Raw genomic sequence first — 18827 nt, forward strand, 5'->3', positions numbered from 1 at the left:
ATGCTCAGTGCTGTGATGGCTAAGAGATCCTGAGCGTGGTTCTGTTAGTAGAATAGATGTGATTCCTAGGTAGTCTGAAATGACTGCGTCAAAGATTGTTTGGGAAATAAGCCGTCAGGCTGCATTGGAAATGAAGATGGCTAGCAATTACTTTTTTTTGTTAGGTTTTATTTATTAACTCATTTGCAAACTTGTTGACTCTTTGCAAGAGCTTATGCATATACATATGTAAGTGTATGTATGAAAAAGAACCCTGGAAATACGGATGTCATAAAATCTCCTTGCTCTATTATGCATAGTATCAATTTATTCACTTAAGCATAACAGACTATAAAATCTTACCTATCATATTACTGTATAATACTGTTGTTGGTTAACAGTAGTGGTCTGTATAAAAAGAGCACTACCTGTTTTGAAGAAGCTTTATAGAGAATAGTTTATTCTGGATCTTTCTGCAAACTGTATGTCATGTTATCTGAGCTGTTAAGATGAACATTGTCACAGGTCACTGCAAATTCTTTTTCACAGAACACATACAGAATATCATGACCCTGGAAGAGTCTGTTCAGCATGTTGTCATGACTGCCATTCAAGAGGTGAGTAATAATTCATAGCCTAATGCTGTCATTTGAGAAGCCTGAATATCCATTTGTTCATCTTTGTGAATTCTTTCATCCAAGCAAAGGTCAGGGAAGAGTGTACTTCCCTAAATTATCTGGGAGGATCAGGACCAAGCAGGTCCCAGACCCCAACAAAGAGGTTTTGATTTTAGTCTTGTATGCCCAAACAAAGAACTTGTGGAGACAATAAATGCTTAACATTTTTCCTGTTTCACACAAGATCTTATCTAGTTCCCAACTGCCGATTAGACTGGAGTCCGGTTCTGAAATTTCTGTTCCAGTGTTGCAGTCTTGGACACAAAGTTAAATTGATCATAACTGTGAGACTACGTTGTTCTGACAGACCATTCCAGCATCTGATTTACAAACTCCCAGCTGCATCTCCTTTATACTTGTGTGTGGGAAAAAAAAAAGTAATCTTATTCTAGATTTGTTTAAATCCTTTAGTAATCATGAAGTGGTTTTATTATTAATCTGTTTTCATATATTGAAGGGATGCAAGGACATGGTGGAAAATACAATTGATGCTCAGTAGACAGAGAATGTACAGGTACTTAACCTCTAATTTAACCTTGTTTTCCTGTGTCCTATTTCTGTAGCTCATGAGCAAGGAAATAACGGGTCCTTCCACAAGTGATGCGTCAAGTGAAATGGAACAGCAGGTAACTGCCTGATATTTGTTGCCCTTGTAGTTCAACCCTGATCGATAAGTTGGTATCTTGCCATCCCTTAAATAAAGAGGAGGGCTATTCTTCCTCTCTAGTCATAAAAGTTAAAATTAAAGAACAATAAATGGCACTCTTCTGTCTTCTCTGCACAAACCGCTTGGTCTGTTTTCCACTCAGGGTTGATCTGATTAAACCATACAGGTTCACAAAGGGCAGAGCAACATACTGACACAGGCAGAGAATATACAATAAAGTAATGCTATTTTCCAGTGCTAATTAAGTAAGCTATGTGTTATTTTATACCTTCTTTAAAAAAAAAAAATATGCAGTGACTGCTATGTCATCTTCCTGGACGAAGTAACACTGGCCAGCGCAAACCATGTCAGGCTAAACACTTCAGCTTATTTTTAAGGGGTCTTGAAAATTCTTGATAACCTCAATGCTACGAGGTGTTGCACATAAAATGCAGTTGTCTTTTAAAGTAGCTGCCCATAAAGGAACACCAGTATTTCTATTCTGAGATGTAGGGCATTTGATTTAACAGGCAGGGATTTTGAAATTGTGACAGCACGGATGTTCCTGTGTTGGGTTTTGTTATGCTTTTAGCCGAAGTTGTTGTGTTGAATCTGGATGTCACTCTGAGTTTCAATAATTTACATATTGCATGTGGTAGCTATTTAAAGTACAGGTGAAAGGAACAGAGATCTGGATCTAACAGTGTACATATAGGTTTCTGTGTCAATGTGTGCACTTGACATCCTTCTTAAACCATTGGTATAAGCAATTGAGACATTTTGGAAGCTAGACCTGTGAGTACTTTTGATATGGGCCAGAATGATTGACTATCTTTTTTTTTTTTTTTTAAAGCTTAAAAAAGCTTTGGAAGATCTTCAGGAAGCACTAGCAGAAAAAGAAGAGTTGGCGCAAAGATGTCAAGAGCTAGATTTACAGGTAAGAAACAAGTTGCTTATTTCTGTAATATGTAGTGGTGGTGCTGTTAAGATGCAGAAATTCTGAAAGGCAAAGTGAATTGTGCATTCATTTAAGTTTCTGTGAGAATTCTTAGGTGTTTATGTGGGAAAAGCAATCATTCTGTACTCCAAAATGCAATTACCGGAAATAATTTTCCGATTGAAGTGTAAGCTGAGGTCCTGTGCCAACTGTTAACTCAAAGGTGCTTTGGTCTGCTAGCTTTGTGTTTAGCCCTAGTAGCAGGTAGCCACCAAAACAATGCTTTCATGGCTTTAAAAATTGCCCATTTCATTTTTAGTCGCTGCTTCCTCTAGTCTTTTGCAGTCTGTCCAAACAATCCAGTTAGTGTAATAATCAGTCATTAGATTTAATCATGGGAAAATCATGCTGTTTTCAATAGGAGTTGATGAAAGACTAAAATTTGAAATTTATCTGAAATACTCTCTTGTGTGCAGTTGCAATATGGAGGATATTTCGGGAAATAAAAATAATGGAAACTAATAGATCCTTGATGACATTTTCAAACCACACTAATAATAGGCCTACTTTTGTTTTTAATTGATATAGAAGTTAATCAAGTCTCTTTTTAGAAAAAGGAGGGAGGACTTCATAACAATAAAGAGGAACTTGCTTTTCAATCAACTTTTTAAAGAAAAAAGAAAGCAAAAAAATTCCGTATGTTAGCCCTAAGTCTGATTCCACTTTTATGGCACTATAATCGGAGAATAGATATAGATTTATCTGGTAAGGCAGTTCATCTTGGATTTGATTTTGTACAAAGAGAACATTTGGGGGCATCTCTAGAGTACTATACTAGCCATATGAGCCCCTGCAAAAAAAACCAAACAAACAAACAAAAAAACCCCAAAACAAACAAACCAGAAGCCAATTTTACGTTTTTTTTTAAAGGTAATGACGACTAAAAATTATATAAGTAGCTCATAGCTAATTGCCATGCCCAGGAAGCTGCTGTTAGAATTGAATTGATATTTCATTTCATTTTTTCTTGAGGCAGTAGTAAGATTTCCTAGTGAAATCAGAGATCTAAAAGTGCTGTGAGCAGGATCTGCAGGAGGAAATGATTTCTTTTAAATGGGCAAGAAGATAGATTTGAGAGCTGAACTCGCAGATTACAGTTGTTAAACTTCAAAAAATGTGTTCACTGTCCAAAAGCTCTTGCTTCTAGAGGTGCTGGGACAACAACTTAGTTACACTTTCTGCTTCCATTAGGTGACTTAGTATGTCTCACTAGAGAAGTCCCTGGCTTTCTCCTCTCTCACGAACTTCTCTTTTGAGATTTCTCTATTAATTAACGATCACATACACTAAGCCAGATGCTCGTAACATAGTGTGGGCCAGGTGAAGGCATGAAAAGTGTTAGAGGGAAAGATACTGCTGAGCATAATCAGATGAGTTAATGACACCATAGCTCTTTAATACTGGGACGTGTTTTTAAAATATCTCTTCATAATTTCTGTTGACTTTGACACCACTTCTGTTATGTTGAAATAATAGAAAGGAAAAAAAAACTATTAGAAAGGAACTGAGAAGAGATGAAAAGCTTTCTCTGAGTTGTGTGAAAGTTGTTTGTTCTTTTTTAAAGTCTGAGATGGGTGTTTTTTTAATGTGATTCTAAAAGTGTGAATGTTGTGCATGTGTAAGGAGTGGCTGAACCTTGAACAGGAAGTATTATGCTGAGCAAGGCTCAGGTGTGCTCTCGACTCAGATGTTTGTGTGCATGTCTATAGTAAAGTGTCATCCAGTATGTAAAAAGGAGTGAACCAGAAAGCTAGCATCTAATGAAGTGGTAGATTAATAACTGTTTTTCTTACGTCTGTTTGACTGATAGACTTTTAAATTATGATCGCAAACAAACTGTTTTTTAATACTGCATACTTTAGGTTATATCTGATGTTTTATCTAATAATGTCACCGTGATATGTTGGGGTTTTTTTTTAATTTTATTTATTTGAAGCCATAATATTGACTGACGCTTCTCATTTAAACTAATTCTTAATAAATTCACTTGTAAGGTCTCAGTCTTCCTTGATATTTTCCAAGAGTATAAGAAAGGTAGGTTTTCTTTATGATTCAGGAAAACATAACCCAAAAAGCATATTGTCCCTGTTTAAATGCCAGTTAACTAACACATGCTACATGCTCTTATGTTTGACAGGATGTTAAAATTAACACAACAGCTTTCACTAGAAAAACTTTAAAGGTTCTATCCTCTTAATCCTTCCCCATTTTTATGGCTGTTAATATACTTACTGTTTCAATAAAGTGTTGTATTCTCATTTGCTTAGCTGTGAACACTTTCAATATCAAACTTGTTTGATTGTTGCAAAAAATGCATGCTCTATATGAAGCTGTCTAGGTTTTTTCTTTTGCGTGTGTGCTTATTAGCTTATGGTGCCTGGAACCGCTTCTTGCGCAACCATTCACTGCTGAGCGCACGGCAGTACTGTGTTAGTGTGCTAGCCAGTGCCATCCTGCTTTTTATTGTTGAGTACAAGCAAGATGGAGGGTACCTTTACACCAATCCTTGAAAGTTTTTTTCGTATGGCATCCATGGTATCTTTTTTTAATGAAAGTACCAGTTCCTCCATGTCACATCGTCTGCCTTTACCGTGGTTTCAGCTCCAAAAAATTTGTCTTTTTTTAGAGGGACTTTTCCTTTAGTGCTTCATAACTGTCATACACTAAAGCATCTGTATGCTCAAGTATGCTATGTAAATTACATTCTAAAATTTCTAAATGCTCAACCTTTTTCATAAACTAATTTGGTGATGAACTGCTGTCTTGCTGTAGTTCTTTCCAGTTGGACAGGTCTTACAATGTTGATGTTGTTTTATCTAAACTAGGTGGCTGCCCTCCAGGATGAAAAAAACAGCTTGATGTCAGAAAATGAGATTATGAATGACAGGCTAGATCAATTAGACGACTCTCTTGATGATCCAAATACTGTGGTTGCAAAAAAGTATTTTCATGCACAGTTGCAGCTGGAGCAACTGCAAGAAGAAAACTTCAGGTATAAAATGATTTCTCTCAAAAATCCCTTGCTGGTCATGTCAAATATATCCTGAGAATTTCTGGTACTCTTTTAGGGTTTTCCATCTCAATTTATTTTTCTATAAAAGGTTTCTGGTACTGTAAAAACCCTATTTTAAAGACAGTCCTTACCTTTAAAAAGTAAAAGAAACGGTTAATTGTAGAAAATGTTATTTTATAATTGCCATATTGTAGCCATTTGACAGTTCAAAAAAGCTGATGGAAAGCAGAAAATGAGTGCCGAAGTGATTTGTGTGTAAACAAAACCGTAAACCTCCCCAAAACCACTGTATCACTTTACTGATCCCTATGGGGAAAAAGTCACTCTTCATTTGATCCCTTGATATCAATATGGTAAATTTGCAGTATGCATTGTGATTTAACAGGCAGGATAATAAAATGTTCCATGCTTACAGTATTATTTTTCTGGCTACTTTAATCAATAGGTTTCCTTTGTCTTATTTTTAATAGCTCTAGCACTAAATGAAAAATGTGTAATAACGGTGAGTTCTTAAGAGTTCTTGTTTTTGATCTGGTAGGCTTGAAGCTGCAAAAGATGATTATCGTGTCCATTGTGAAGACCTAGAAAAACAATTGATTGAACTGCAACATAGAAACAATGAACTAACCTCTTTGGCAGAAGAATCTAGAGCCTTGAAAGATGAAAATGATATTCTTAGGTACGTAATAGAGAGAACTCCCCGCACACGCGTTAGGAGGATTTAGTGACTAAATCCAAGGCTTTGTATTGAACAAGATCTTTTTCTGAGGAATTATTTCTGCATATTGGTCTTATCTGGAAGAGATATAAAATACATGTTGGAAAAGTGCCCTTTGACAGAGCAGAGGAGTGCAAGCTTTCAGGCATAGCTTCTATTTTTTGCATAAGAGTAGTAACATGGAACTTTTCTGTGAAACAGGATTACTCAATACAGAAATTATTCTTCTTCATATGGTATGGAAGGTGAAGTTCTGCAAGAATTAAGAAATTTTTAGGGGGGGAGGTGTGCCTTCTTCTTAAGGGGACACTTGTGTTGACAAGAGGCTGCCTCTTCTGATGTAGAAAAGCATATATGCAGCTATAACTTCGACATAACTTTTGGTGTCAGCATTCTAGGCTAGATTTACATTAGTAACATGATTAACAAAATGCAGATGAAATACACAATAACCTTGAAGAGAATAAAATTCCAGTTTGGATAAACCATAATAAATACCAGACCACCCAAGAAATATCCAAAGCAAATCAGACTGCAAAAGCAGGTCTGCTGTTCATAAAACAGTGTGAATAAATCATGGAAAGAAAAGTGGTTTCAGGTGTTTAACTTATAATAGTTCTTAAATAACATCTGAAAAACTATAGACTTCTGCCATAATTTTCTGGTACCAGCTTGTAGTGATACGAGATGGCAGATACTAAACAGATATTAAAACTAATTTATGTATTTATGATCCAAATATTTTCTTACCACGTAGATTTTTGTTAATGATCAGCTGGTAATTCTTGGTCATATCTACTAATGATCACTTTCATAGTACGAATATGTTCTAATTATCTGTAATTATGTATAACCCTGCAATGAGAATGTCTGTGTGTTTTTCCTTACCAGGTACAAGTACTTTGAGATGACTGTCTAGCACAGGATGTTGTGGTGCATTTACATTGCACCCCACAGAATTCCCTAGAGATGTTTGACATACTGGCCCTTCCTTGTACTTCTGGTGTACAAATGTCAGTCTTACTCCCACTTAAACCCTGTGGTGATTTCAGTTTTCATAAGCAATCTTTGCATAATGCAAGTTTGCGTTGATTATGCATTTAAAAATAAAGCACCAAGATTTAACTCTGCTGTTCAGCACATTGCGTCTCCCTTTGAAAATAGCTTGAATGTGCATGAAAGCATAATTTGATTTCTTTTTTTTTTTAATCTTTTGAAGAAACATACTCTTTCTTATAATTCCTATTTGTACTTTAAGGACTACTGCAGACAAGGCAAGTAAGCTGGAATCAACTGTTGAAGTGTATCGTAAAAAGCTGCAGGATCTGAATGACTTCCGCAGACAAGTCAAATCTCTGCAAGAAACAAACATGATGTATATGCACAATACAGTCAGTCTGGAGGATGAACTGAAGAAAGCCAATGCAGCACGTGCCCAACTGGAAACATACAAAAGACAGGTAAGGCTGCATCTGTACTTAAGGTGTTACTTTTTCCTCAGTTGTCTTACCCAAATAATTTTATTTTAATTATGTTTCAGTGAAAAAAAAAAAAAAAAAAAAAAAATGAACAGCCCATGGACCTAACCTGTGTTGTCCCTGTAGAATTTCTTATTCATGAAAACTCGTTTGTACTCTGCTGTTCACTTTCTGGTTTTCCCTGTTTATTGAACTGGCCAGCTTGACTGTAGTTGCCCTCTCAACTGATTGGTTGCCCATGCTTTGTGGGCTTTTCTTCCTTACTATGACTGAGGTAAATTGTGTGCCTGGGAGAGGTTGTTCAGTTATTACTGAGATCAGTTGTATGTAATATTCTTAACCTTTTTCACAGAAATCTATTTTAAACTGTAGAAGTTTTTTTATTTCAGTTTCACTTATTTCAGTAGTAATTAAATGATGCAGGAGTTTAATATTACCCACCCCCCCCCCCCCCCCCAAAAAAAAAAAACCAAACCAAACAAACCAAAAAACCCCCAAACAAAAAACCCTACACCAACAAAAACCAAAACCAAACAAAAAGAAAACAACAAAAAACCCCAAGCACACACCACCCCCCTATCCCATCTGCCATTCCCCAAGCTTGGAGGACTAACTGTTTGTTTTGGCTGAACTGGACAGGAGGAAAGGTTTTAACATAACTTTTAAAGGTAGCATCTTGCAACATTCGTGTGCTGAATATAAGCTTTTTATAAAAAGGTCCAGGAGCTTCATAACAAACTGTCTGAAGAATCAAAAAGAGCTGATAAGCTAGCATTTGAAATGAAGCGACTTGAAGAAAAACATGAAGCTTTAATCAAAGAAAAAGAGGTAAGTCTCTTGAATGAGAGTTTATTTGAACACCTAATAAATTGCTCAAATGCTCTGCTTGAGGAAAACCTTCCCAGAATTACTGCTGCCATAAAAATGAAGGTTAGCACCTCGTATGTGTGTGTATGTATACATATATAAAACATAAAATATGTCTTAAAGATGTGTGTCAGTACTGTTCTTGATTAATGTTATTTGGTCTTAAAGTGATGCCGTATGACTTAATTCCACCTCAAATATATCTTCTTAGAGACTGATAATACAGTGTGATGCATTAAAAGAGACAAATGAAGAGCTCCGTTATTCACAGATGCAGCAGGATCACCTGAGTCAAACAGGTATTGCTTCATCTTCAGATTATTTTTTTTTTTCAGTATATTTAGTGATTTCTTTAAGTTTGTTAAATCAAAATTCTCATGCAATTTCAGGTGCATCTCGTGTTAAAAGTCATGAGAATCTTGCTGCTGAAATTCTGCCAGTGGAATATCGGTAAGGTGTATATATAGGTATATTTTTGGCAACGTGACTCCATATCCCACTTGTCTGGACCCCCATGTAGCTGTCAATAATTATTTCCCTTTATTATAATTACTTTGCATTCTTTCTAAAGTGTATCAGATTGCTATATATAAGGTTTGGCTTGAAAAATCCTCTTTAAGGAGCGTAACAATTCTTAGCTTGCCACTGGCAGACAGAATAAATAAATAATACACAGCAACTGAGAAAGAACTGCTAAAGGCTAGCCAATATTACTTTTAAAGTATGGCAGAGTGAAACATAAAGGCACAAGAAAGTCTGGGTTTGGAGTGACTTAATTTAAAAGTTTGCTCAGGTCTCTTTAACTACTGTGGTGTTTAAAAATTGTAAGTTACCTTTTAACAACAAATTGCATTGTTAATTCCAACTATATCCTTAAGCAGAACTTGTTTCCTTCACTGGAAGGTTGGGGGAGTGAACAGGAATATTACTCTTGCTCTTAGTCACCTTTTTCTTAATTAACAGTGACTTTTGCTCTTTTTGATTCAGAGAAATGTTTATTCGTCTGCAGCATGAAAATAAGATGCTTCTATTGCAACAAGAAGGATCAGAAAATGAACGTATTGCAGAGCTCCAGGAACAGCTGGAGCAAAAGCATCGGACAGTGAACGAACTAGAAACTGAGAAAAGGTGATGGGTGAAACATCTTAAAATATAGCAAAAAGGGGTCAACTAGCCTTACTACCCCCCCTTCCCCCCTGGTGTAATCATGAACAAAGGATTATGAAGAAGCAAGAAGGAAAGTAGCTTAAATGTGGTTTCATAAAATGCAGTAGATCTGTGTGTAGTGTACTCTGAAGAAAGCGTTGCTTATAGGACACTCTTCTTAGCTCTGAATGATTCTTGGTAGACCAAGAGCGGATGTAAACTCTATTTCTAGAACTTCAGATTAATCATGTTGTAACACTGGGATATGATCTGAATTGCTCTATCAATTAAGGAATACTGAAAGCAGTTTACTAGGATATGAGATTTTAGGGTGGTTAAGTTTGCTCAAAACTTAAAATTATTCTAGGTCTTTCATTATAAAATGTTTAATAAAGCTGCCATGTGTTTTGTTTCAGCAGAAGTTCAAGTCAAACTAAAAGCATTTGAAATTGGTTTCTTTGTGGCTTAAATCCTTTGCGGCTGGGTAAACCCTTAGAAAAATTATCATCCAGGCATGAAACAGAAAAACCTAATTGTCTGTTGTGCTCTATCTAGATGGTTAATAACTGTCTTTTCTTCCTAAAAGGCTAAATGAAGAGCGTATTGGAGAGTTACAACAGCAGATTGAAGATCTTCAAAAGACTTTACAGGAGCAGGGATCCAAGACTGAAGGAGTAAGTGAAAGTTAAGGCTTCTTGACCTTGAAGACATTTGTCAGTTTTGTTTAAAATCCTTCAGCATAACATCAAGTTGTTTGTTTAGATGTGCCTCTTCTTATGCAGCATATCTAGTGCTGATAACTACTAAGAAGGCAGGATCATGGTTTGGTGCGCGCTTTTTTGTTTTGGTTTGGGTTTTGTGTTTTTTTTTTTAATTAGTTTGAAATGCACTAATTCATGCAGTAGTAAGAGTAAGCAAGCTCTGAAGCCCCTTTGAGTCACTCACCCCACCCCCTAACCTGAACAAACATCTTTCAAAAGACCTTACAAACAAAGATCTTAACAACTGAGGCTGTTCAATGTGTTCTAAAAACTCCTTCCTGCCTGAAAACAGCTCCCTCGGTTTACGTAACACAGACTTGGCTCCACTGTATTCAGAGCAGATGAGTTTAGTGTGTACAGTATGAGAGTCCACGAGACCCCTGCACCAACTGCCTTTCCATTGTAAAGCTCATGTTTTATGTGATTCCTTCCCTCTGCCTTTTTTCAGGAACTCTATAACTCTAATACCTTCTACTTAACTTTTAAAAATTTCTATTTTTATCATTAAATGGTTGTATAGTGAGAAGGATAGCTTTAAAGAAAAAACATGGTGGAATTGGTATCTGCGATGCAAAAAAATATGAATGCCGTTACAGAAATGCCTGAAAAAATTCAGTCTTCTAAGGATTTGCTTGGTTTGATTGGTTTAGGTGTGCTGAGTATTCTTGGCTGATTTGTAAGAGCACTTTAACATTGCGTGGTATGAAATACTGAAATATAACTGAATTTTAACTCTTTCCTTTCATAGTCTAGCAACCTGAAGCAGAAGTTGGCAGCACATATGTAAGTAAGGCACATGCATCCACTATAGCTTATTTATCCTAAATAACTAGACTGTTGTAGCATAGAAACTGCCTAAGCCTTTGTAGGGATATCTTGTTTTCCTAAGCCACTGATTTGAGAATCATGCATGTAGTGAGTTAAGCATTAGTGTTCTAGTTCTGTCTACTCTGATCACAATAATCTTGTAATACTAGTATCCACCTCACTGTCTCTTCATCACTGATAGCATTTTAACTGCGCTGATTCTGCAACAGACTAAAACAATCACTCTTGCTGGACTCCAAACATATTTCATTTTTCTGAAATACTTCCATCCTTTCAGCAGGCATAGTTCCTGCTAAGGAGATGCTGGAGGGTTTATTTTGTTAATTTTCTTTTTTGTTCCTAGTTTCAGGTAATGAGACTCAACTCATGAATCACAACTTTTGTGGTTCTTCAAAAATACATACTAATGTTTCTATTTAAACTCAAAGGAATTGCCAGAGTTTAAAATAGTTGTTTAAACGCTTCTACCATCAAGTTTTGGCTTTCAGCTCATAAAACTGTGTATGGAATTATTTGTGAGCTTAAATCTTATCCCAGCCTTTCATTCACAGGGAAAAGTTGAATGAAGTTCATGATGAGTTACAGAAGAAAGAGGCTGATCTTGCAGAGCTCCAGCCTGATGTTAGTCAGAACCGTAAGTTGTTTTGAGTGGCTTGGTTTGTTTGTTGTTTTTTTTTTTTTTTTTTTTTAATGAGACTGTGTTAAGTTTCTTCTGAAATTATTCCCATAGTCAGTGGACTATAGGATACTTGTCTGCCTAAGGCTTTCTACTACAGTTTAGCTTTAAACCTGAAAGTGGGGTGGACATGGTGGGCAGGGAGAGGTTCATGGGGGCTTAGTTTTGTTGACCAGTACTCTGCAAAATGGGAATTCAGGATCAGGTGGGACCTTATGCTACAACTGAAACAAAAATGAGAACTGAGAAGATTGTGTAGTAGCTAGACAGTTTATTTGGGAAGTGGTTAAATCAAGAGAATGCAGAAGCCTTGAAAGTACCATGTCTTATTTTTATTGTGTATGTCTTTGATTTCTGTAAATAGCCCAGAAGATTGGGGAGCTGGAAGCAGCTTTGCGAAAAAAAGATGAGGATATGAAAGCAATGGAAGAAAGATATAAAATGTACCTTGAGAAAGCAAGAAACGTGAGTGACACATTTCTGAACGTATACATTCCTCCCTCAAATTGTTAAACAGATTGATTTGAGTCCCCTCTTCCACGTCCCAATTAAAATTGGTAGCTACATGTTGCATTTTTAGTCAAGTTGGTTGACTGCAGTCAGATATGTGTATGAGAGAATGGTGTTTAGGCTAAAGCATGAGATGCATTGATGATTCTTTAGCAGGGACTATTGGGGGAGTGTAGTGATAAGACGAGGAATAATGGTTTTAAACTGAAAGGGGGTAGATTTAGATTAGATATTAGGAAGAAATTCTTTACTCTGAGGGTAGTGAGGCACTGGAACAGGTTGCCCAGCGAAGTAGCGGGTGCCCCGTCCCTGGAGGTGTTGAAGGCCAGGTTGGATGGGGCTTGGAGCAACCTGGTCTAGTGGAAGGTGTCCCTGCTCATGGCAGGGGGGTTCGAAATAGGTGATCTTTAAGGTTTTCCAATTCTAACCATTCTATGATTCCTTTGTACCCTTTGATACCTTCTGTTGTACAGTGAAACACCCTAATTTTCATCATAATTGCCTGGCTAGTGCTTAGTCTGTTTTCGTATTTCTCCTGTAAGTGAATGAGATGCAGAGCTGTTGAGTATCAAACCTGTCTTTGTAATGCTTGTGTTTTGCCTTGTACAGGTGATAAAAACCTTAGACCCCAAGCTAAATCCGGCATCAGCAGAAATTATGTTACTCAGAAAACAGATAATGGAGAAAGACAAAAAAATTGAAGCACTAGAGGTAAAAATTTGCATATATTTAATAATGTGTTCTGCTGTCTCTGATATTACATACTCGTTACTGTTTCCTGATGATCCAGTACCCTTCAATGCTGCATTCAGTTAGAAACTGCACAGACCATTAAACTTAGAGATTTTTAGTTTGGCTTAATTAACCTTGTATCCTGGCTGTCAGAGCAGTTTACATTTCAACAGTGTTTTTCAATGTACAACTGAATCTCTAATTTGGATTCATTCTAAACTCTCTGAAAAGCTACAAGCGAAATACTTTGTAAGAGTAATAGTTTTGCCATGTTACAATAACTTGTACAGAGCTGCAGAGTCCGACCTTTTTCAGTAGTAGCGTAACTTAGTTGGTATGAGGGACTAGGTATTTGAGCAGTGACTTGTTTAATTTACTAGACCACTTATATCGGTGGTTTCAAGTACTGGAGTTCTTGAAACTATATAGAAGAGCAAAACCTGTTAATTCAGTAAATTCTGCTTGGCTGAAATCCCGAAAGGGTTGTTAACAGTAGTCCAAGGACCAAAAAAACCCTATGGGAAACACTACATTGAGTTTTAGAGCGATATTGATGGGACTGGTTAGAATAGTTACCTGAGCAAATATAAAGTTCCTCAAGGTGAGTTAGTAAGCTGAACAGTTTGACTTTATAAATGCTGTGGCCTCAGATTTCTTCTATGTGTATGTACTAGGTGAGCGTACTGTATAGTAGCAGTTCAGTAACATGATAAGAATATTCAGCCACTAGAGGTATATTCTTGTCTTTGACTTTTCAAGTACAAGAATTACTAAATTATTTATAGACTTTCTGATACACCCTAGACTTTCATGCATTTCCCCTCCACACACCCTCAAAGTATGTTTCTAAGTTGAAGTGCAACTTGTGTAAAGTTTAATCTCTCCTTGAAGTAGTCTATAACTTCTCTTAGAGTCATCTATGGAAGTACCTTTGTTTACATTTCTAAGCCTTCTATTTATTTTGCATATTTCCACACTTCTGCTGCGTGTGGTTATTTCGCTCACTGGAGCATAAGTTTATGTAGATTATTTTTGTGTTTTAATTGGGATTGTCTTCTCTATTGTCTGCTTGCAGGCTGAATTCAAACTTGCTAAGTTACGCGATTATGAGGAAAAGCTAATTGTAACTGCATGGTATAACAAGGTGGGTCAAAAGTTCATTTGATGGTATCTCAGTAGTCAGAAAAACACATTTTGCTGAATGAGACAGTTAAATCTTACATTGCCATTTCTTTCTTTTTAGATTCACTATAAACTGGTGCTTAGGAGAGAAAGCTAATAGTTTAGCTACTTGCGGCAGAAAAATCAACCTTGTGGATCAGCATGGCCTCATGTCTAAAATCAGGGAACTAAGGAAAGGAACAAAACCTGAGAGTTCCAGTTTAAAATGAGATCACTCTCCCACTTGCTAATTCTGACTTCAAGCCAGAATGCAAACTTGAGTGAGTTCTAGCTGGAATTTCCAATCCTATTGAGATAATACTGAGACTGGTATTGCCCAAGTTTTTGATAGCAGCTTAAAGGGAAAATACTTTAACAATCAACTATTTTATAAAATGATTTTGTTGTGTGTTTTCTGCTTGTCTTCTGTGCTTTGGAACAGGAGAGTTATAATTTTGGCGTATGCCGTGACTTCCATGTTAGTAGTCTACTATTTGCTGCCACAAGCATCCATCTGGATTTAGTAGGCTAAATTCCTGAATGTTCAATAGCATTTGTTAAAGTTTTGGGGCTTGGGACAAAGGGAGGCCATGGTTCAAAAGGTTTCCAGACTCCTGCTTTAAGGTGTTTGGTGTTTTTAGCACAGTACTCGTGAAATAAAGTTAGAGACATCTTCTCATCCTGCAGCAGTGTTGCAAAGGCTGATAGAACATTTGATGTTAGATTGCTGTGAAAAGGACTGGAGAAAGTTGTTCATCTTCATACGAAGCAATGTTTAAATAGAGTTTCACAAAGAAAGGCTGGAATGGGAAATCAAAAAAGGAAAGTAAAGAAGTGGCTTACTTAATAAAGGAACAACTTTACAATAAGCTAAAATAAACTCATTCTGTAAGAATGTGAATAAATCATATTTTCTTCAGCCTTGGTTCATACTTTTTATGGCAGCAAGAGGGTATATAAGAAGTACAGTAAAAGAAATTCTATGTGCGTACTAAGTAAGCATGAGTTTTGTGTATGAAAGGTGGCCAACGTTTTTCTGTTTTTGCTATAGTGTAAATGTTGTTTAATTTATTTGCAGAGCCTAACTCTTCAAAAGCTGGGTATGGAAGCAAGACTAGTTGGCAGTAGTGGTGCCTGCAGAGACGGTCCTGGACGCTCATTCCTAGCTCAACAACGTCACGTCACCAATACCAGAAGGAATCTCACTGTTAAAGTACAGGGTGCGACATCCGATTAAACCACAAGGACCATGAGGAAAACTTATATGCTAAAGTGGCCTTAAATGTTTTATAGCTTCCACTTTAACAACTTGATGAAAGAGGAGGTTAACATGGTGGGCAACTGCGAATTCAACATCAGTTGATCAGTGGTGTGTCTAGAAGGTAGCACATAGTTTTCCAAGTAGAATTAGATTTAATAACTGCAGTATGCATTTACAAGCACAACTTAAATGATTTATATTTGCCTTCAGAATATATTGTAAATATAAAAATTGGCACTATATATGTAAAACTATTTAATGGGTTTGAGCTAGAAAGTTGACTTTTGTAATGGGAAGAAGTTATGCAAAAATGTACTTCAGGAAACTGGCAATATTGGGCATTTTTGCTGGGCTCTTCTAAAAATAAATTTAAAAGATTGGTACCATCTTTTAAAAAATACTTTTTTTTAAAAAAATACCAAGTACAATTTTAAAAGCAGGAAAATACTTGCATTTATAGAAAAAGGATGTAGTACCAGTTGACTTGTTATATAACAGAAGACAGGATTTGTTTTGTCATCTCAAGTGAGAAGCAGAATTACTTGATTTATTTAAACAAGAAAAGATTACGTTTCTGCATACATACATTAAGGAAAACCTGTCTCTAAGGTGTTGAATTCACTTAAAGCCAAATAAGCTGTCTTTTCCTGTGTAAGAAAAAAAGCTATTACAATAATTCAAAAGTCTGGGCTATGTTTTAAAAGTCTGGCGTATTGGTATACAGCATTTATTTGCAGAAAGGGGGTTAGGTCGGAAGGAACCCCATTTATTTCCAACTATTTATACAACCCTGTGCATAGAAATTATTTTTCCTCTTTTTTAATTGTAGTTTCCCTTCAGTTATTCTGAACTAACTGTGCTAGGCAGATGAATGAAAGATAGCTTTGCTGGTTGTTGACAGCAAACATTGTTTGTTGGCGGGGAGCAAAGTGCATTAACTATACTAGTTTTGCAGTATCTCGATTGAAGAAGACGAAATGGGGATTGATATCTGAAATTTGTGTGCGGGAAGTTGCTATCTTTCACAAAACTTGTGTTGCTCTACCAAATGGCTTATTTCTGTTGTGAACTGTATTTCTAGGAAACCTATTAATCTCCATTCTTTGCAAACTGTCTAGAACAAATTAATTATACCCATAGTAAAATAAAATAAAATTACAGCAGCCCTTAAAATACAATGAATACACTTCTAAAAAGTATTTGAGGGTGCTGTACCAGTCCATGATCTAATATAAAACTCAGCCATATGTGTGAATGAAAGCTTATGTCTGTCTTCACCAAAAAGACCACGTTTGCATTGAGAGTGGGGTTTGGCTTTGCAGAATTTAAGTTCTGAATTGTGAAACTGAGTAGTCTTCCATTTTGCATGCCCCTCGGTATGGCTTGTTCTTTGATTTCTTCCTTCCCCAGCATCTGAAATTCTTTACTGGGCATTGCATGCAATGCTAGAGAAAAGGGAAGTGTTCATTTTTAACACTTAGTTAATGTTGCTTCTTAGTTGTGGTGGTAGTTTGAGAGTACTACGCATTTAGGCATTCAACAGAGACTTCCTCTCTCAACATTTCTGTCTACACAAGGCATTGCTTAAAAGCCAATCTCATGCTAAATGTGGCATGAGCAGAGAATATGCCAGATAAACTACTGTTGGACGGTTTTGTCCATCAGATTGTATTCTTCAGGTCTCAATGCTTCTTTGGACTACCTCTTTGGGTTTTGAGGTCTTTTATTGCTGCAGTGGTATTATTGGGGTTTGTATTTTTAAGATATAATTGCTTGTTTAATCTGCAAGTGGTGTGGGAGATGGTGGTGAGCAGTGGAACGGGAGTCTTAAGTCTTAGCAAGGTGCTTACATTTCTAAAGCCTGGTACTTTGGTGTGGTCTAGTGAAATGTGAAACTGTCACTGATGGTGTTGAATGGGTCTCTCGACCCTCGTTCTTTACAGCATGGAAACTTTCATGGACGTCTTTCAAGTACTCATCTAGTTAGTAGGCTTGATGCATTTGTTTTACTTCTCACAGTAGTAGAGCTGTGTCAGTAGTCATATCAGGTGCTGAACAGTGAAAAACTTGGAGCAGATGTCTTTGATGTGCACTTCTCAAAACTGCAGACCCTGGGACCAAAAATGACCAAGAACCTCCATATCATTTAATTGGAAGCTTGTCGTCTTCTGACTAGTGACGGAAGAATTCAAATACAGAACTGCAGACGGGGATCAGCCTTTTTTGGGGCAGGGTTAGCCCCACAGTCTTATTGGGGTTGCCAAAAATGAATTGGGTTTTCAGGATGAAATTTTACTGATTTGGGACTTTTCCAAATTGTTAAAAGTTAAGCCCGTGAATATAACTTCAGTGTTTCTTTGGGATTGAGAACCTGTTTAAGAGTGGCTGTTTTATAACTGGTTAAACTTGGGTTACATCCTACGAATGAGGAACTGATCTGTAGAAATAAATATTTAATTATAAACTGTGGTGTTGTATTCACTCCGGCTCATCTGGCTGTGCAGAAAGGATCATTACAATAAGTATCAGTTTAATGTTAACTTCATTCATGTCAAAAAAAAAAAAAAGCTACTAATAGCGTTGCTGTGTTACAGCTGAGTTGTATGCAACATGTAGCAGTGGAACAATGTCAAGACGATGTTCTTTGATGCAATGTGTACCACAGCTGAGACAGGACGATGAAAGAGGTGACCTGTCTGTGCTGCAAGATGAATTCGTGTCATGCCCAGACAGTGCAGTAAGGAACAAAATCAAATTATGAGATGAAATCATTCAATATTGCTGAATTTAATCAGCATTGTTAGTAACTTTAGCCAGTTTCCAGTAAAACGGGTAATAGAGATCCAAAGAAACAAAAATATGTTCTGATTGACATATCATTTGTTAATACTTTTTTTTTATGTAAGATTAAGAATAACCACTATGAAGAAAAGCATTTTGTAGCAATAATACAAATTTTAGACTAGTAGGTTCTCTTACTCAAGGTGGATCAGGCAGCAGTTTTGAGAAGATTCTTTTGCAACAACTGTATTATAGTGGATTAAGAAATGTTCACTGAAAATACATTTTCAGCTAACTGATCTTTTTGTTCATTAAATATATATATATATGGGTATTCTATTTTCGACAATATACACTTACTTGGAAATAAGTAATATAAGCAATACTGATGTTTTATTTAGGTAGCCATAAATAGTTTAGGAATTATAAAATGAAAACAATTGTTTAAGAGTTGGTAATGTCTAGTAAAGTAATTTCCCTAACTTCTTTGCTTTGCCCCCCCCTCCCCCCCTCAAGTCAATCTAGAGTTAAGGTTTTCAGTGTATCGGTGTCTACATCTTCTGTTTAAAACAAATGTAAACACTGTGTTGCATAGA

The 18827-nt window shown here is 36.4% G+C and overlaps 1 protein-coding gene across 1 annotated transcript in view; it reads left to right on the forward strand.

The window, feature by feature from the left end:
* HOOK1 (hook microtubule tethering protein 1) overlaps positions 1-16618 on the forward strand; it is a gene marked incomplete at its 5' end in the record, with an annotated part of 28317 nt that extends 11699 nt beyond the window's left edge. The window contains 17 exons of the mRNA XM_082484074.1: positions 529-596; positions 1220-1282; positions 2156-2239; positions 5125-5291; positions 5851-5991; positions 7289-7490; positions 8226-8336; positions 8587-8674; positions 8765-8825; positions 9363-9503; positions 10108-10195; positions 11031-11065; positions 11662-11744; positions 12151-12251; positions 12906-13007; positions 14104-14172; positions 15268-16618. Of these exons, the coding sequence (XP_082340200.1) occupies positions 529-596; positions 1220-1282; positions 2156-2239; positions 5125-5291; positions 5851-5991; positions 7289-7490; positions 8226-8336; positions 8587-8674; positions 8765-8825; positions 9363-9503; positions 10108-10195; positions 11031-11065; positions 11662-11744; positions 12151-12251; positions 12906-13007; positions 14104-14172; positions 15268-15426 (1763 nt within the window). The 3' untranslated portion in view covers positions 15427-16618. The remainder of the gene's footprint in view (positions 1-528; positions 597-1219; positions 1283-2155; positions 2240-5124; positions 5292-5850; positions 5992-7288; positions 7491-8225; positions 8337-8586; positions 8675-8764; positions 8826-9362; positions 9504-10107; positions 10196-11030; positions 11066-11661; positions 11745-12150; positions 12252-12905; positions 13008-14103; positions 14173-15267) is intronic.
* Positions 16619-18827: the final 2209 nt, after the last annotated feature.

The sequence above is a fragment of the Vanellus vanellus genome (genome assembly GCF_965231255.1).
Source record: "Vanellus vanellus genome assembly, chromosome: 5".
Taxonomy (NCBI): Eukaryota; Metazoa; Chordata; class Aves; order Charadriiformes; family Charadriidae; genus Vanellus; species Vanellus vanellus.